Raw genomic sequence first — 20,586 nt, forward strand, 5'->3', positions numbered from 1 at the left:
CAGAGGGCTTGAACATTACCACTCTCGTCAGGGCCGATGGCAGGATCTACCGGCACTCAGCTGGTCTGCATCTGGCCCAAGCTTTCGAAGAAGTGTACCATGACAACAGTGAGCCCGAGGACGGCTCACAAGCCCGCTTGTATCGTGCCATGGGGAGCAATGACCTCCTCCTTGACAGGAAACTTGCTTTTCCATGCGATTCTCCGCAGTCATTTCGCATCAAAGACAAAGGTTTTGATGAACGAGCAAAGAAGTTGGCTAGGAGTGGGATAGGCCTACTCATTCAAACGTAGACATTGTCATTTCCTAACTATTATTGAAAACTGTTTTAAACTTTAATGCTGTGTGGTGAAAGTAAAGTCTGACATTTTGAATTGCAACTCAAAAACCATTTTCCCATAGGAAAGTACATGGTGTATCCTCAGACTGCCCTGTAATAAAGAAAAAACGCAGCTTGGGGAATCCTTGTGTTGATGATAGGCCCCAAGTCCGCGCAAGTCCACAAAAAATTGAACAGCGCCCCCTCCCAAACTGAACTTTTAGTTAGCGTTCACCGGTACTCGGTCCGTAGATCGGCATCACATTATTCACTCGTTTCCAAAGTGGGCAGGGGGAAGAGCGATTTACATTTTTTTCTGAAGGGATTTGTTGAGCGAATCCTGCTGCCATTTAATTAATCAGTGCCATTTCAGCGCGATAGTCCCATCCTATTCTTGAAACAATTCTATCCAATGATAGCTGCAAAAATGACGGTGTTCATCTGTAGAAATTAACCTATCCCAGCGCCCTCTTGGTGGTGGAAACTATGAACGCTCAGCCGCCCATAAATAGATGTTCATTTACGTGACTGGTCGACTACGCTGAAAGTTTCATTTCTGCGGTTTGTGTAGGGATCAGTGGTCACCCCGCACCCAAGATGAGACGCCTAAGATACCTCTTCGTGCTATTGCTCATATTCATCTCCCAGGTTGTCGTCTTTATCGGTCTAAGCGGCGTTAATGAAGATGGTGGGGATTTCGATCGGAAACCACTAGGGGACCCTGGAAACCGCAGAAATTTGGAACTGTTGTTCGGCGCTGAGGCTGTCTTCGATGTGGGTGCCCGTGGGAAGAAAGATGCTGCGCCGTCCAGCGACGAGCCCCTTGTGGGCCACGCGAGAGAAACTCCCAAAAGGAGCCAGGGTTTTCATACCAAAACATTAGAAGAACTTTTTGCCAGTAGTACTGAGAACAAAAACGAACTGAGCGATGATGAAGGTAAGTACTTTCATTGGGGATTGAGGCTATACTTGGGGACCCCCCTTTTTGTCACTTTATTTTAATTTTGCAAAACTGATAAGAACTCCCACCCTCCCAAAAAAATAAGAACCAAAGGCAACACTCTCTTTATTACCTGACCCTATTTTTTGGTAATTTGAAAATAAAGTGAGAAAAGGCGACTTTCTTACTGATAAACCAGCCATGCAAATATGAATCCAGCATGGGTCATTTGTTAAAACATTCACAGTTTCCCCTCATAATTTCCCTCAGAACTTAAAACCTTGCCCTTTTATGACAACTTCAATCCTACAGTTATTGAGCATGTTACAGTCATCTACCTAGTGAATTCAAAAGTTAGAATGCATTCTATTATAGAAACAGGGTGACCAAATTTACAATCCCCTTTCATTTTGAGGTAATCTTCATTTACGACCCCAGTTCCAAAATTGGAAAGAATATTACACCCCCTGAAATCACTCTTTAATCTCAATTCTCCAGCTTTGTAATAGGAAGACTTCCCCAAGCTGCAAAGATAACCTTAGACTGAAACACACCTTATAAGAACTTAAAGAATAACAACAAACTGGGATAGTCCTAAAAGTAAGCTGTAAGACTCATTTTGTTCAGTTGCTGTACAATTTAACTGTGGCAATATTAGAAAGTATAGATTGATTGGGTTTAATGTTGTATTTGTTGGGTTACACGTTATCCTCCCAGGTATTTGCAGGTTGCACAAAAAAATGAAAGCCATATAAATTAATGTCTAGCCAGGGCTGAGTCAGTTTGAATAATTTACTAGTCAAATATTTTACCTTCAATTTGATCGAATATCCGAATATTCGGTTGTATTGACCGGCAGATTGTTGATGAACAAATCATATACAAAATCACTTGCAATAACACATACAATAGTACATTATGATCATCATAATAGCTTCTCACATCTAGGAGTATCTCCAGCCACGATTTAGCAAGATTTAAGAGATGAACAAGACTTACAGCCCTGTTGATAATTTTTATTCCTTTTAAATTGTTAAATGAATAATAAACTTTTTAAATCGTTGTAAGATTTCTGATGCTTTTCATTTGAATCTGCTTGAAACAAGCCTCCATAGTGCAATTTTTTCCTTTAAAACAAATGAAAATTTTCCCTTCCTGTTCATGAATTTTGCATTTGAATATTCAAATTCGAAAAATAATTCAGATATTCGACACAGCCCTATGTCTAGCATTTTTCAGTGAGTGACTTTTTCTTTAAAAATGTAACACAAATTCACACACTGTGTTAAACATTTTAAGTCTGCTGACTCATTGAAGCTGGTGATGGTCAAATACAGAACTCAGAAAAGCAGTATTTAGAATAAAGTTGTTTCAGTTGGAAGCCAGACGTAATTTGAGTCTGGATAAATATTTGGATTTGAGATTTTGAGGTTAGCACTTTCATTTGCCAACATGGGCTGTGAATGACTGTCTCGTCACTACACATCACATTACAACAAATCAAGGCATTGGGTGGATATTGCCAGGACATTCCCAGTGCACATGCTTACAGTCCTGGGTTTAGCTGTGTGTTTATTGATTGCTTTTCAAGTGAACAAGAAGAGCATGGTTTTGTTTGCAAACATAAATTGATATTCGCTGAAAAAAACTTTTTAATTAAAGTTGAAAATGCTTCAAGCCTCTGAAATGTTTGTGAAAGGCCTGTATGAAAGCAAAAAGGCTTTAAATGTTTCTTAGCAACAAGAGAATAATGTCAGTAATTCTGCTGAAACCAGCAGGATCTTTGCAGAAATGGATCCCCTGTCCAATTGCCTCTACAGAGAGTTCCCTTCTCCTAGGCAAGGATCCAGGAAAATGACACTTACTATAGTCTAGGTAGCTAATAAATCATGGGTTCAACACCATTAATTCATACATTCAACACAAGCATGGGGTTATTAGTGTTTGTTTAACCTTCTAGAGCCACTAGTCCAATGGATAAGTTTATGGACTGAACTACAGGGACAATCTGCTGGAGCTTCTGTTCCAGATAAGAGGTGTTGATAAAAGTGCTTAGTACTTGTACATATGCACCTACTTCTTGTGTTGATCGGGATCAAGGGACTGTATGGCAACTTGCTCAAGGTTTGCCAAATGCTTGTATTAGGTTGTGCCTTAGTATTGTTGAATACATGTATAAAACTGAACCATTAGAAGGTCCAAACCATGAAGTTTTATTGTATATTTGGGCCTCGTCTATTATATTCCTCTTCCATGTTTGAAAACAACCAGGTATTTCACAGTCCTGTTGGGTAAGGTGTCTTGAAAGAGCAGTTGTTGAAATAGGCCTGTGTGTGCTTTTAGGGACAACTGCTGGCACTGTTGGTGTGATGTCAATGAGCAAAGACACTGGTCAAGTTTAAACTTGTGAACTGAAACCAAAATTTGTTTACAGAAAACGTTTCTGAGAAAGGATTGCTCATCAATTTCTGTTCACTACATAAAATTAACCACCAAAGAAAAGGAAGTTAAGCCAACAAAGTTTTAAAGACTCAAGCTTTTTTTTTGTTCAAATCAAAATAAGATGAATGCTTTTATTCTGGAATGACATCACAGTTTTGCTGACGAGTATGAAAATATTCGGCATTGAAAAGGCACCAAACATAGCAAAACAGAAACTGAAAACTTTTAAATCTGTGCCAGTCATTCCTAGAGAAACTTGAGATTAAAGTTTTAAACTTGTCCCCCCCTTTTGAACAGAATAAAAAGAATCTACACCTCAAGCAATGGGAAGGTGTGTACATGTATGTATATACATACATATATATCTTTTTCCCCTCCCCAAATCTTAAGAGCTCCCCCCCATCACAATACGAAGTGAGTAAAAAGTGACTTGAATTCTGCAATCTAACAAACTAAACAAGTACATGTACAACGGTGATGACCAATATCCCTCTTGCTCCTCCCCTCCCCAGCTCCCTTTTTTCCTTGCCCATAACTGACTTCCCAGCCAGTACTTTTTGGGACTGTGTTTCTCTATGATTTCCCCATTTGTACTGCATCCTTTGACCCTCAGTCCCTGGTATCCATTTTGGTCCCTCTGGGCCAGATAAGTGGTTGTGGTTTCTGACCAATATTCCCAGGGCAGATAAGGATAAATGTACTGTCTCTTTTCCTGGGCCCTCATATTAAAGTCAGGCTCTTGCAGGCTTCACACTGTGCATTGGATGATTATAGGCTACCATGGCTACTGTTTATTTGGATGTTTATATAATAGGTCATTTGAGGTCTGTCCTAAAGAGGACAGAGACTGATGGGATAGAGATTCAAGGTTTTGGTCATTCCATGGAGCAAGGAACAGATTTCTTGGTAAAGAGAAATATTTGTTTCCTCTATGCAATGCTTGCAGTGAATTGTGACTAAAAATAAAAACTTGAAGAGGTTTTTTCTGTTGAAATATTTTTGCATTCCACATTTTATTCATTTTCATATAGACTGGCCTGAAGTCATGTCAGGCGTTTGGTGCAGTGCGAGATAACACTGATCTGGATGGTATGAACACTTAAAAGTGTACACTGTTTAAATTTTATTTTTTACTCGGTTTGTCAAGATACTGAAGCCATTAATACACTGAATTTTCGAATATGAAAACAAAACAAAACATAAGGAATGCATTTCCAAGCACAATTTGGGTTTGCATGAAGTAATGGTGTTCACAGAAAACTGCTGGCCATGAAATGCTGCTTTTCAATGGAAGTACATGTAGACAGTAGACCATTTGTTGTGGTGGCAACACATCTTTTATCTCTCCCATGTCTCTTTACCAGAAACAACAGGGAGGGGAGTGTACCTCCCCCCTTTTTTTCCTGAGGGAGATACATTTTCCTTTTGAGCTAATTTCTTCTTTTGTCAACTGGTCATTTAATAACTTTACAAACAGAAATCCTCACTACAAAAATGAGCGGCTTATATTCAGGCTCTTCTTCATTTGGAGCTCCCCTGCTTTTTCTAATTCTAGGGGTTCCAACTTCACATTCAACATCACACAATCAGGCACGGGAGTCTATCTGGACTGACTTAAGGGGCAGTGCCACCAGCTTCTTTCAGGTTTACCTTTCCAGGCTCCAACTCACCCTTCACTGCAGCCCTTTACCAGGGTGGATTTTCTGACAAACGAGAAGCCTAATTGCCGAGACCACATTGTGAGGCTCAAAGCCCCTATTGTGCCTGGTGGCACCTGAAGATTGAAAGGTCACTCCTGCTCATTTAGGATCAGATTGGATTGTTGTGCTGTCCTCATTTAAAGCAGTTCCACTTGTAGCTCAGGGACAGAAGGGGTTTTTGACTCTGTGTTCCGAAAGGACCAGAGGTGCAGTGAGCCAAAGTGCTGAAAAGAGCTGATCGTGGGTACTCGGTCATTATGACCATTAACCCAAATAGAACCGGACTATTTCAGACCACCTCAGGGGGGTAACAATTGTCAATGATTTGTCTTGGATAAGAGGTGTTGTTTTCATTACATCGGTGTCAAATGATAAGATGCGAGTATGAGGCTACTCTGAAAGTTCAGCATGAACAGAGAATGCGTTTTGAAGATATCAAGAGAAAATGTCAAAAGTCAGGGATTCAGTCCATTCCCCTTCTTTTGGAGACAGAGATCATGGGCTGGGCTTATTCCAGTCTGACTTGCATTCAGGCTAGTCCCACAGACCTTGGTCCTTCTGACATATTTGTAGCACAGAGGGATTTTATAGAATAAGCTCCCTGGAACTGATTGTATATCATAATCTTTTAATGTAACACTGAGAAACAACTTGAGATCTATAGTTGAGTGGAGGAGATCCCGGCTGATATTTGAGCATGCTTTCCTTCAGTGGTATATTTAAGCCGAGGTGTAAAGGCCATGGGCATTGCTGGACCATTTTGATGGGGGGGGTTGCCAACAGACCTTCACACAAAACAAGTGTAGGCCTACTGAAGTCTGATTCCCTAGCCTAACACTTACCTGACGTTTTTTTTTAATTTTTCTGACAGACCATGATTTTGCCGACAAAACCAATGGGCGGTGTGTCACCCCCTGACACCCCCCTCTTGCGAAGTCCATGATAGAGGCTCTGCATGGTAGCCATCTTAAAGGGCAGTTCTTTTGTTCCACAGGGAAACCTCCTTTGTGCATACCCTGTGGAACAAAGGCACTGGCCTGCAAGATGGCTGCCATGCAAACTGTTTATTGGATGTGAGATAGGGTAGATGAACTGACTATGTAATGCCCCCATGCACCCCCCCCCTAAAAAAGAAAGAACAGGGCTTGTGTTCCAACAAGCAAGTAACCAAGACAAAACAAGCAGTCTCTAAGTGATCAGGATAAAAGTACCCCATTCCACCCAAGGGATGCTTGGACGGTACCTGGGCCAAGGAGGTTTTGTCACTTAGAACACATGGCTATGTACATGTACATCAGGTTTGCATTTTGACTCTATCCAAACAGGCTTGAAACAAGTCTAACAGCTGGGGGGCTGGAAGGAAGTAACCCTGGACACTGCCCAGGCTGTGAACCCCAATCCCACCCAAGGACCATACCTTGGCCATGGAGGTTTTGTGTCTTTTGTCACACAGAACACATTAATCAAGGCTGTGTACGGGTGTGCAGGTACCCAGGTAGACCCAAATGAAACACGCTTGAAACAAATCTATGAGCTGTACCTCTGGCCTGGGGCTCCTGTTTTGTAACCCTGAACACTGCCCAGGCTGTGATTAGCCTTTCATTAAGGCCTTTGTGGGTGTGTGTGTGTGTGTGTGACTGCAAAGTGACTGGACAGGAGACCAGGCGAGTGGCGAAGCCACGAGGCCTTTTCCAACTTGATTTTGAGGTTTTCGTGGTGAATTATTCATAAGCTTTCTGATATGCATTATTCATAAACTTTATGTAAATAGTTGAAGCAGATGAGTCTCTGAAATAAGTGACATCAACTCCAAAGCCTATGCAATGTTTCTATCTGCTTTTTCATGACGGCCGTGTGATGACAAATATGATACTTGTTGGTGGGGGATGGTGCTAACATTGGAATAACACTAGCAGTTCATCAAGACCGAAGCAAACGGCAGTGCTTGAAATAAGGAGCTCTGTCCCGTGGGTAGAGACGAAAATGTCACGCCCGCGTAAAGATGCTTCAATAGCCTAACGCTGAAATGGTTTAAACTCGGCAAGCTGACATTTTCCACAAGCATACTGGTACTCTAAAGAACTGTCCAAATACTGCTCTGACAACTAACCTGCACTCACGGTCGCCGACACACTTGACACGCTCGCCATCTTGTGTATACTTTCAATTTGCATAATAGGTTAATGTGTGCTGACCCCCTTGCTTATGATTGACTGAGATATTTGCTACAACGGGGTAGCAAAAATTGAAAACATGAAGAAAAACATAAGAAATTCCTGACAAGTTGGAAAAGGCCTCATGGCTGCATCACTCGTGTATGTGGTCTTGGGTCCAGCCGCTTTGCAGTTACACATAAACACACCCGCGAAGGCCTTGACGAAAGGCTAGAGAAGCACAGGATTAAATCACAGATCTGTCAAGTGGGGTAATTGAAGTAATCCTTATGGTGTTGCCCAGTCTTGCCAGAGCCCTGCCATGAATACTGAATGAAGGGGATAAGTACATCCCTTTATACCAGGCTGGCTTCTCCTGGAGGCTGTTTTTTTATTTACTTCCAGGCTTTGGGTGACTGTTAGGTTTCATGAGGGCTTGATTTACTGTGTGATTGAGGTGTGCTCAGCAGGCCCAAAAGATGCAGACATTCATTGGTGGGGAGAGAAAAAAGATGCATGTGAGTGGTATGCTGCTGGTCTGAGGATGTGGTCTGAAATGACTTTTAATTGACTGTTTGTAGGACAACCACAACATAGCAAGGAATGGGAGCAAAACCTGGTAAATGTAAAGAACTTGTTAGGAATGGGAACGCTGTCTCAGCAGTGTGGACAGAAAGCCCGGAACAGTCCTGGGTTTTTATTTGCCATGGCCTTTCAAATGTTTTATTGCACCCATAGTTACTGGTACTAGGTAAAAGAAGATTTTGTTTAAGAAAGGCATTTTATGCCAAAGGACAACTCTTCATGGGTACTTGGTACATTGAACAGATCACAACAGTAGCTGGAAATATGTGAGAAAAAAATATCGCATCTTGTTTGTGGTTGCTGTGCCTCTGCATACAGCCCTATGTTGCTCCTAATTAGCTAGCTGTGTAAGACAGGTAGCTTCCAAAGTCTGGGACTCCAACCACAAATCTGTCAAGTTGGATTAATTGGGAGTGGTTGTCTATAATTGGATCAGTGAATTGGCTGTGAGTGAAGGATTACATGTAGCCTTGTTATCAGCTTGCCAGCCACAGCTTGCCAGCCACATCATTAATGGGCTGTCCCATGAATGGGGATATTGACAAGAATGAGTGGTTGGACTAATTAGGACTTGACAGAAAATTCAGTTGATAGCTGGAGCCTTTCAAGAATTGAAAAAATGAGGAAAACAACTGAGGAAGAATTTAGTAGACAATATGGAGCCTTTCTGTCAATTCGATATGAAGAATGTGATGTAAATTTTCAGTTGACACAGGGGCGAAGTAAGGGGGTTTGCGTGGGAGGATGTGGGAAGGTCTGCCCCACCCCCAATAATTAATTCCAGTCGGCAAGTAGACTTCGTTTGGCAAATGAATCCAAAATTGGTACAAAAATGATATATATTGGCCATCAGCACTTCTCCTGAAGCATGAAATTGTAGCCTACCACCGATTTCCATTTTCCTCACTTTGTGAATTTTGACATGAGGTCGGCAAACAAATTAAAATTTGGTAAAATTGACTCTGGCACACCTCCCCAAACCGTGGTTTTGACACATGCCATCTCCCTATGAAAATGATCAAAATGTGCTTTACGTAAAAAGAATATAGACCTGTAGTTTTGAACTCTTTCTAATCCCCTGTCGATGCATGATGCCTAAATGCTAAATGGTTCTTCCATAAAAAGGAAGAGATGAAACGAAACAAAAGTTTGTAATCTTTACTTGAATTACTTTATTTAATTTGAACAAAAAGAACACCCGAAATTTTAACCCCATGGCAGAATCCCTCTGAAAGAGAAAAGTTTTCCCAGGATCAAAGTGTCTGGCCCTCCATTGCAGTTTGTATTCACATGCATTTTGCTGCTTGTTTTCTTCCGCAGTGAATTTATTGTCAAACATTATCGAAGTTGGGAGAGTGCCAGATGTAAGTGTACATGCCTCAACTTCCTTTGAAAAAGACAAATCACCATCAAGCACTCCAGCCTGGATCTGTGACTGTGATCCAGGATGGTATTTCCATCTAGACACTTTACATGCCTGGGAAAATGCCTCATCATTCCTTTGGCTGGCTGGCTGGCTGGCTGGCTGGCTGGCTGGCTGGCTGGCTAGCTGGCTGGCTGGCTGGCTGGCTGGCTGGCTGGCTGGCTGGCTGGCTGGCTGGCTGGCTAGAACCGTACTGGACTATGCATGTGAGACTGAATAGGCTTTATTGTTGTTGTGTATGGGATTGGGGTACTTGAGAACTAGTTAACAATTTGACAGTTTGCTCAAGCAGTGTAAAGACCCAGATATTGTCCCCCCCCCCCGGATCTGTGGAGACACTGAATGATATTTGCTGAACGGTAAAGACCAGAATAAAGGCATTCTCACTTCCTGAATCCCCTCTGCTTTCCTCACTAAACCTTTTAATGACCCCAGGGCTGTAGGCCTATGCATGTGTAATTTTGTCCCACCCCACAGTGGATGCTGTAAAAACTTAGTGGAGACCACATGGTATTTGGATTGTCAAAAACCTGGGAAGTCTTTAAAGCATAGTCAGCAATACTGATTTCCACATTCCAGCTTTGTTTTTTTGTTTTCTTTCCTGTTTGCTAGGAGATATCTTCGTGACCATCATTTTTGTTCGGTCCAAATATTCTTCAGATAGATATCTTGAAGAATGGAAGGGGTTAGAATATAGCTACCAGTGGAAAAGTGCAGAAAATAAACATCAAAAAAGGCTTTGAGTTTGAAGCTTTAACCCCAGCATTCCTCAATCCTTCACCTTAAATGAGAACTGTTGGCCTCAGCATTGGGGCTACTCATCAAAATATATTTTTATGCCAAAAAATTAACCCATTTAAAAGTGTAGCTCATAAAGACGTTTTGTGCATTTTGGGAATTTTATACATTTAGCAGATTTTTTTTCCTCTCTTATCTCACCAAAAGTGGCAAATTAGATCTCGTAAATCTGATCTAGATCACGAGATGTTCAGTTCAGATGCTACCCATTCAAATTCCTATACACTTTATTCAGCAGAATGCTTGACCCACTGCCAATGTTCAGTGGTGTCAGGCCCCTTATAAACGGCTTGGACTTCTGATGTGGTAAACATGAAAATTGCAGCTATCAGAGGATCATTCCTTCAACCACTCATCCCTAAGTGGATTCCACTGAGGCTGGAAATAATTAGATGGAGTACAGGCCCTTCTCTAACTGGCACCTCTCCAGATGGTGTTTCCAGCTTCAATGGAGTTTTTTCCTGCTGCATGAGTAGCATGGGTGTTGCCAGGGAGGGGACAGGCTGTTTACGGGGAGGGGTAAAGTATGCAGTAATAATACATGTAGCAGACTGACTAAACTAGCGACTGAGGATGGGACCAATATTCCAGGTAAATTTTCCCATCTGTGCCTATCAGGCTATTTGGCCGTGTCAAGTCGTGTTGGTCAGGAGCTGTTTTGTTGCTGAGCACAACAGAAAATTGAGGTTTTTTCCCCCAGTTTTCATTGACTCGAGCTGTCTTCAAGTGTCTCTCTGTTGGTAATGTAAGGAGCTGTTGGTTGAGACTCTAGGGCCTGGAGTGCTGATAACAAGTACCAATGGTGCTTCCAGACCCATTGACCCGCATTACATTACAGTCAGTCTCTCTTATTATATGGTGCTTATTTATGAGCGGCTTCAGTCCAGAACTTTCTGCCGAGTACAATTGTGTGCTGAGAGTGTTGTGTATCCAGCTCTTTTGACTCTGCTCAGCCTGTGCAGTTTTCCCATAGTACTAAATAGGCGGTGTATACACATACTTAGACTAGTCGAGTCTGATTGCCTTACTTCCATGTGAAGTCAAACGTTTTAATAGCGCTCTTGAATGCTTCGATATTCAGTGCCACACTAATAGTACTCAAATATTGCACCTAAGTCCAAGCTCAAATCTATGTGAACTACATGAAAATAGGCTGTGGGCGGACTCAAGGCTGATCATTCAGTTCATATCTTAATGCGATATGTCAAGGATAACAGCAATGCTTCGGAATCCCTGAAAGGTTAGACACCTCCCATTGTGTTTATAACTGCAGTGGTGCGCAACTATAATTACCTTTCCTGGGAGGAAAAGCTCTTGAGCCTAGTGCTTTAAATAACTAAATGTGATACTCTTCAAAAGTGAAAGAGAAGAAAACGAAATGTAAAGTCCAAAACAAACCATCTGGTACTTTAACCATAAGGCAGCAGCCAAAATATGCAAGTTTGCATGGGAGTGATGTTCATTTCTTCAACTGAGACTTGGCACATACAGTGTAATTGAAGATTTATAGAGCATCACCAGTAATTAGGCCACACGTCGAAAGAAAGAGAAAGTGCCGTTAAGTCTCATTCCACATGAAATTACTTTGGTTGTGTTTTTCAGCTGAGAAGCGTTGGTTTGGGATGCTGCAAAACATGACAGACACATTGTTTCTGGATGAGATGGGGCCCAAGAGTGACAGCGTCTGCCAGGTACCCGACCTGAAGGCACCAGCCCAAATGTGCAGGGATGAGATAGGATGGGAGTGTAACATGGTCCCCGCTTTCTCCTCATACAATCCCTCCACCAGGTAGGCTTTTATGTGGAACTTTACAGATGCTTGCTTTGTTGCCTTGTAGGTAAACTTTATCAACCACAACACATATAATATAACATGGTGGCGGAAATGGAAGGAACAGTGGCGTAGCTAGGATTTTACTGGTGGGGTGGGGGGCAGAAAGGGGCACCAGCATCTTATGAGGGGCACCAGCTTTCAGTAGTGTGTTTTTTGGGGGTAAGTTTTTGTTACCCTTGTTCCGTATCCATTTCTCCGGGGGGGGGGGCACTGGGAATTTGTGAGGGGGCACATGCCCCCCCACTCCCCTGGCTATGCCACTGGGGAGGAGACAAGAATTAAGATATCTTACAGCAACACATTTTCATTCCACTCATCGGTATTTCAGAACAATGAACTGAAGCAAGCTGCTTCCCAAATGCAAATGAAAATTATTATTTCAAAAAGGCGACAACATCATATTTGTTTAAAAATCTCAATGTGCTGTCATTATCCGCGATTGTTTCATGATACAAGGATGTGAGGCAGTTTATCAATTGCTATCAAGCAGATTGGTGACTTCCAACCAACTTCCTTCCCCTTTTTATTTTTTTTTCGCTTCCCCTCTTTCTTCTTGTTCAAATTTTCCAGGGGTTGAGGCGCTCATCTCCCATAACTTCCCCCAGCACTCACGGTTGTGTACGTGTAGTACAGTACACTAGGTCTTCATTGTTACAATTTCTTTTAGCATTACACTTGCTACAGAAAAATCCCAGTCAGATTGCACAGAAGGACAAAATACCGAAACATCAGAAAGATGACCAGACAAACCAAGGATATGCTTCCCTTGGCACTTTTCTCTTTGTTCTCTGTTTATTTCCCTCGGCACATTTTTCTGTGATGGGTCCTTGGAATTTCTCTTGGCTTCAATGCTTCGTTTTTCTTTAAGTACCAACATTTTCACGGTCTATTTGAAGCATCTGGCTGAAATTAAATATGGACAAATAACTGGTACCAGTTTTGCTGGGGTGAAGCACTAATGGATTTGTGGCTGAAACAGCAGGACCCTAGAGATATGGAAACATTCCTGCAGGGAGAAGTTGACTTCAGTTGTAAAGCAAACTCTTGGACATGAAAAAATTGATCCAGTGTGGTCCATCTTATTTATATATATTTGACATATATGTCCGTCTCAAACGCAGTTGAGGACAGGAACGTTAAGTAAACATGACCACACAGGACTCCCATGGCCGTGGAAAAATTTCTGCTAATTTTCTTGGAAAGTCACGGACAAGTGGGGAAATAATTGAGTGTCTTCAAGTTGGAATCCTGTTGTCAGAGGGACGCAGCCGTGGAAATGGCACAGGAATCAAGATCATGCAAGGATTATTTTTGATCAAGGCCAGATCCAGACCCAAATTCTTTTTTTTTGGGGGGGGGGCACCAAACCAAGTTAGCAGCATCCCTGGTGCACTTTTGCATTAAGTTATCACACCAGTCACAATTAAACATCTGCTCAGAAACAATTTCCTTAACAAAGGGCTTTCTCCATACAAAACAACCTTCATTTAAGACACTTAATATCTTCACTCTGACTGATTAAAAAAAATCCTCTTTGAATTTTTTGGGGGGAGAGGAGCTAAATATATCCCCCATTGGCCCCCCCCATCTGCCCTTGTTTTTGATTGGCTATCACTGAAGTGATAATGCAAGGAGAAATTTAAGCTCTTTTTGTCATTCTACCATAATGGCTATGGCAGTCTTCCAGTTGGTAATACCAAACAACTTTTTTTCTGCAAAATGGCTTTAAATGTCATGGCAATTGTCATATTTGAGTCCTGGGAAGACACGGAAATGTCATTGAAGAACTTGGTTCTCATATTCTTATAGGAACCCTGCAACAAAACCCTACATTGGATTGAACTGACACTTTCACAGATGTACTTATGAGTACCTTGAAATGCATGCCAGGTTTTAAACTGAGCAGTCATGGAACAGTCAATATGGCGATGGTATAGGACCCAAGCTCCGCCTGCAGTAAATGGTCTGTAAACTCCAGCCCAATTTATCCAATAATGTACACTCTCATCACATTCTGTGTACACGATTCATCACCATAATTGACTGATGTGTCTCTGTAGGGAACCAATTCTTTGCTCTATGCTGGAACTGACACCTTGAACACCACTGCACAGCTCACTTCCAATTACAGGCCCTGGTGCCTGGATGTCCAGTTTCAACTTGGTCACATGTGTGAGTTCATTTGATAGCCTAGCTGGCAGGGCTAGGCAGGTTCTCATTCGTCAGGCTTAGCAAGGACCAGATGCCCTGTCCCTGATTACATTTGTCCCCACTGTTTGGCCGGATGACCACCCCCTAAGAGTTAAGCTTGCCCAATCAGGGCTCAGCAGCTGCACCTGCCCGGCTCAGTGGAGGGCATAACCTAGCCAGGGGGTACAGTATTGCCCGTGGACTTTACCTATCTACATAAAGCCCTCTAAGCATTGAAGCCAAAATGCCATCCTTAGATGGTTTTGTAGTCACTGGACACCGCTTTCCTTAGACTTTTTGAGGCACGGAGGAATAAAACACAGGGACTTGTAGAGACTCGCAGGGACTTGTGATGGATTTTCGTGGCAGTAACCAGTTACGTGGTAGTTTAGTGCCTGACAGGACACAGTCTGCATATCCATGTACATTTTAAAAAGACGTGCCTGTAGGTCTCTGGTTTTGGTCTCCATTACGTGAATTGCGTCGATGGATTGCAGGCCTGGATCTCTTACACCAGATCTTTCCCCTACTCCTAATCCGGACTTTGCTTCCTCTTCCCCTCTTTTTCACGCTGGATGGGGGGGGGGACCAAACACACAGCTGAAGTTTTAACCAAGTCTAGCTGTAATTGGATTGTTCCTGTTTTGCCAGCTGTTACCTTGTCTGCCAGGGCTTGTTGCAGAAAGTTCAGTGCCAATGAACTGCATTTGTTTCCCTAAATATGTCCAAGTCTAAGGCCATGGTCAGATTTATGTCCACACAAACAGCTGGGAGACACCGGGCGTCTGAAATGCTACTGAAAGACAGGAACTGAATCTTGAGTCTCTGAAAGGAGAATCCTGAAAAATAATCAAACAGAAGCTTGTGGACTTGTGCACAGTAAGTCAGGAAAAGCTCGCCAAGAGGTGGGTTTTTGAGTTGAGATATTGTTCATCAGTCATTACAAAATGGGCACTGAATTAACTGAAATAATGGGAACAGTGAAAACTATTTGTAAACAAAAATAATTTAAACTGCATATAGCATATGTGATATCATATTTTTAGTCACGCAGTTTCATAGGCCTTCTATGTTTTGATGGAAATCCTACTTTGTAGAAATTTTCCTTTAAGACATTCCAAAGTTGTATTTTGCTCTGTTGTCTTTTCTTTTTTTTGTTGTCAATTACCGGTACTAGAGTTGTCCAGGGCAAGTTGTTTTTCACACACCATTTGAACCATTTCCATCCTAATTTAAAATTTCCTGCTGAAATATTTGGATACCGGTGTGCAGAATGTTTGACAAAACAGGTGTGAACGGGCAGGTGGTGCAAACTTGTAGTCTGTTCATTGCAGGCCTAGCTGAACTTTTGACATTGCTGACAAAACTGAGTGGATTGTCACAGCTAGACCACTGTTGGCAAATTTCTTGACAGAGAACTGGAGCTGAAGAGTGTCACTGAAAATGGAGCCGTGACACATAGGTCCTAGAGTATTGTGGGCGTGGCAAGCATACTAGAAAATTGTAAGAGGGGAGATTGTAAAGGGGTTGCCTCTCTCTGCAAATGACTTTTTGAGCTGGAGAGGGATAGAGCAGGGTGGCAGAGTGTAAAGGGCTGGAAACTGCTGATAGAAAAATGGCAATTAATGCATAATGAATTATGCAAAACCAGGATGGTCATTGGCAGATTCAGCATTTTCAGCAAGGGGCCCTCAAATGAAGGTGCATAATTATTGTAATAGTGGTTTTTTTATTATAAAATTGTTAGTTGATTGCAGAAGGAAGAGGTACGTAGGAGGAAAACTATCTTCATCTGCTACTGATAATAAGCAATGATAGCGTTGATTACCAAGTTAAAAATATTCCTAAATCATATTACTGGTGTTGTCATAGCCTAATTTTGTTAACCTAAAAAAGGAGATGCAAATGGGCAAACAAACCCTTTTTTCCTGTTTATATGAATTGGTGTGGACATGGTTACTATGTTAATTACATTGCAAAGGGGGGGGGATAATCTAACCCAACAAAAGAAGGAGGGGTTCTCCCCCTGAAATCCTTTTTTCATTTTCAGAAGATTTTTTTTTCTGTCTTCAGACGAAAGGATTTACATGAATCTCCTATTTTTGGGGGCATGATTGCATCACAGGAATATTACAGTCAAATGCCCAGGCAGATTCCGGGTCAACCAGGTCGACCGAACTGAGTCGGAGGAAATTGTGTCTAGGGGCAGCTACCGACGGAAGGCCGTTTGGAAGTACTACCAAGGACCCCAGGAGATCGCTATGGAAACAGAGTTTGCCGATGTGGTCTGCAAAAATAAAAAGTAGGTAAATGAAGAATTAGCAGTAAGACTGCTTCTAGTTTGAGGCTAGTCCCCCACAAATCAAACAAGCATTCACTATTGCAGTTAAGAGCAGTCAAATGGTTGAATGGGAGCAGTCTCTTTTGACTTGAAACAAAATGAAAAAACCAAAGATCATTGGTTGAAGCAAAACTGAGAGGAGTCAGGGTACCTGTTCAAATTGTAAAAATGTTTCCAAAGCAGCCATTGTTGGAATATTGCTTCATGTACTGATTGCAAGATTGCTTGGTTGCCATATTTTTAATGCATGCATGCTACCAGAAAACTGGTAATTAAACATAGATTTATTTCTTTTTTTTCTAGTTATTTTTACGGAACCACCGAAGGCTTTTCTTGGGCTCAGGAAAACTGGCTTTCTGTTTGGCTTTGAAAACATTTTTTTTTTCTGGATGTGTGGTGCCGCAGACTAAGTGGTGATAGGTAACACCTGATGTAGGTAACACCTGTGTTCAGTCCGTACTTAGAAGAAAAACCTTTGTAAACCTTCTGAATAAAAAAAAAAACCTGATTGAAATTCTAGTGTTAATTCATGCAAAATAAGTATGAGTTAACTAGGTGACCTCCAGAAAAGCCGAACCGTTGTGGAAGTATTGTGTTTATTTAATAGCTGTGAGCATTAACTTAATTCTGAACCCGATTTTTTCTGGATTGACTCTCTGCAAAAAAGGCGATTTGTGAAAGACGGGGATTAGTCCGGACTTATGGCTATTTTGCCACCGAGATTACTCCTGTGATTTGGTGTGGATTTTATTCCATGGACGTGCTTTTGTAGCATAGCCTCTAGAGATCCAGCCATAATATTGATGTGGAGAGAGATTAGATAGTCTGGCCCATTCAGTCAGAGGGTATTTACCTGGATTAAGAGGAAACTATCCTTCAATATTCTGGGTTACTGACTCACTCTATGGCCCAGCTTTGGGAAGTGCATGTACATGTCCTAGCTACCGCTGCAAGGAAAGCTGAACTTGTGCCCTCTCATAAACTAGCACACTCCATGCTTCATGTGGAAAAGGGATGAGCAGTGGTTATACACCCTGATAGGACTTCTGGTGCAGTTTCAATATCATGTTACACATGCCCTAGGGAATTAGGGTGCACTGCCAAAACTAAGATGTCGAAAATTTGAAAGTGAACCTGGATCATATAGTAGGAATAAGCTTGGTAATGGACAGAGGTCTGCGATGTAAAAGCATGAGGGAATACGAGCAATCCTCCGTGTCTAATGCAGGCTCAGAGGACACAGAGAACTTCCATATCCAGAGAAACTCAACAATCCTAAAAATTGCAATCATTTTAGTCAAAACTATAATGTGGATCCAAATTTATCTGTCACTGCAGTATTCTTGATAATGCTCAACTTTAGGATGGTTTTCATGTACACAGGCAGTTTTTCTTAGATACGGTGCAGTCACTGTTGCAGCATTTATTTATTTGTTTATTTTTGGGTCATGCACTTTTCACTTGTCACAGTATTAGTGATGACAAAGTTCACATGGTACAGTTTACAGTAAAGATCATCTGGTGACAAAGTAAGTGCACTTCCAGATTTTACAGGAAAACAAACACGCTGCCAGGGACATTTTAGCAGCACACCTGCTGGGGCTGTTTCTCTACAGTGGTGCAAAGGGCTCGATCCTGCACCCTAGTATCAACACAGTCCAACGAGAAGAACACCATATCATTGACAAGCCAGATAATATGCTAGTCTCTGCACTACAGCGTAGACTGCGATTGTTTACATGTTGTACCAGCTCCAGAGATTCATTGATTTTGGATTTGTTGGGTGCCCGGCAGGCAAGCTGAAAATGCTTTGGCCTAGACCGAAGTTATTAAGATTTTGTGAAATGTGTTTCAAGGGGATATGGGATGAGAGAGGACAAAAGGGTGGGGAGGAGACCGCCAGACAGGGGATGGGGAGAGGACGGGGGTGGGGGGAGGACGGGGCTACTCAGCAGTCGAGAGAAGGGAGTAAATACATTTCAGCAAGTATGTTCTGGATGGCTTATTCTTAAAAAGATGTGTGTCTTCAGTTTTCTGTGAACGTAAAATTTCTGTCGGCTTTGAGTGCAGCAATTGATTTTAATATTTCAGTGCATCCTTGGGTATTTGTAACATCTAGCCAACTTTATATGGTCAACGTGCTACTGTGTGCTTAGCCTGATGTTACAATCCCCTGAAAATATTAAGCATTTTTTGAAAAAATAAGCGTTTTGGGCAAAGTGATTGTACAGATATATGCCGGCAGGATGACTCATTTGAGAGGAGGGCAAACTACAGAAAATTTTTGTAAGAAATTCCGGATAAAATGTTCTCCACTACAAGAAATTGTTTAGGAGTCATAATTTATGGGATTGGTGTCAGGGAGCGACTGAAAGTTGTCTTGCTGTACTGAACTGTCCGATTGCCTGAGTCTCATTCCAGGTCACAGAATGATATTGCAGATTTTATGTGAATTAAGGCAATAAAATGTGTCACCTGTCACCCTCACTTCACCTCACATGACTTCTGCTCAGGATGCAGGACCTTCACAACTACCACACCCAGTTTGTGCCCAAGCCGGCCGCCGACCGACAACAGGAAGGGAGGCTCCGGGAGGTCAAAGGTCAGGAGCCGGCCTGGCAGCCCCTCTCCATTCTCACAGTGGTCCTGGATTCCATGTCCAGGGCACAGGCCCATCGCAGCTGCGGCCTGCCCAAGACTATGGCTCTGCTCAAGAAATTCTACCGGGGCTATTTCAGTGGTAAGTTTTTTGTCATTTCTAGGTTACTGGAAAGAAAATCAAAACTGTTTGTTGCCCCCTCCCTAAAGAAAAATAAGTATTGTCCCTCGGTTGATATCTTGAGTTGATACACAACATGCATTGTGAGGATAAATTAGGTACGTTTTCCCAGGTCAGGTGTATCAAGAAACATCTTCAGCGTGATTGATTGGACTGTTATGGGTCTGGGATTCATTCTGAGCTTAATTTAATGTGCCCAAACAAGGTAATTGTATAATTGGAGATTTTTGGTTGCTTAGTCTGGGGCGTTGGCTGGTTTGGCCCCAGGGGATGCAATTTTCAAGAAAGTGGAATAAACGAGGAAGGCAAGTGAAAAGCAGATTGTTGCCCTACCTACTCTCCCCTCGCAATAAAGTCTTCTTCAGTTTGACGCTTGAATCAGAGCATGGCCATGTTTCCCATACAGCTGAGATCCATCTTGCAGACTGCCGTTTGGTTTAAAATGAAAACTAGGAGCACCTCAAGCGGAACTCCCTTCTGCTGGCCCTACTAAAAATGGCCTATTCAAACCAATCTGATTTTTGAATTGGATTGAATTGGAATGAACTGGGTCCAGTTGGCAATCAATTGGTGCTCATTTGGTTTCAGTTGGTATGTTTTCTCTCCCACTTGTTTTCCCCCGTCCATTGGAGATTTCAAATGGGACGCAGTTGGTTTCAATTGGCATTTTTTTCTTTGCTGTTTATTTTCCCCAATCAATTGGAATTTTAAACGGGAATCAAATGGTTCCAATTGGTATGCTCTCTTTCTGTTTGTTTTCCTTGATTTCTTTGCCTGTAATGCTGGGCAAAAAATGCTGATCGGCTTAGACATCTTTTATCTGTCTTAGATATTCCGCCGTCGTCTGGCCACGGACCCATGTCCCACCAGTCCTTCTTCTTCTCTCGCCTCAATGCCATCAGCAGCTCCACCCTGCTCAACCTCACCCCGCTGTTCTCTGGCCAGCTCTACCAGGACATCGACATGGGCAAGGTGGCCAGAGGCATGTAAGTGGCAGATGTAGGCAGTGTGATGTGATGACCTCATAAAAGAAGTAGCAGGTACCCATGGGTTACTTGTGCACTAGTGGGGCCGGCCAAGAG

General features: G+C 42.3%; 1 protein-coding gene across 1 annotated transcript in view; it reads left to right on the forward strand.

Moving 5' to 3' along the window:
• The first annotated feature begins 712 nt into the window (after positions 1–712).
• Positions 713–20,586, forward strand: part of LOC110987557 (uncharacterized) — a 28,529-nt gene continuing 8,655 nt past the window's right edge. Inside the window, exons 1-5 of the mRNA XM_022250378.2 lie at positions 713–1,256; positions 11,963–12,149; positions 16,510–16,686; positions 19,239–19,465; positions 20,334–20,490. Of these exons, the coding sequence (XP_022106070.2) occupies positions 917–1,256; positions 11,963–12,149; positions 16,510–16,686; positions 19,239–19,465; positions 20,334–20,490 (1,088 nt within the window). The 5' untranslated portion in view covers positions 713–916. The remainder of the gene's footprint in view (positions 1,257–11,962; positions 12,150–16,509; positions 16,687–19,238; positions 19,466–20,333; positions 20,491–20,586) is intronic.

This window comes from Acanthaster planci, linkage group LG01 (assembly GCF_054643075.1).
Source record: "Acanthaster planci isolate LZ-2023a linkage group LG01, COTS_SCS, whole genome shotgun sequence".
Classification (NCBI taxonomy): Eukaryota; Metazoa; Echinodermata; class Asteroidea; order Valvatida; family Acanthasteridae; genus Acanthaster; species Acanthaster planci.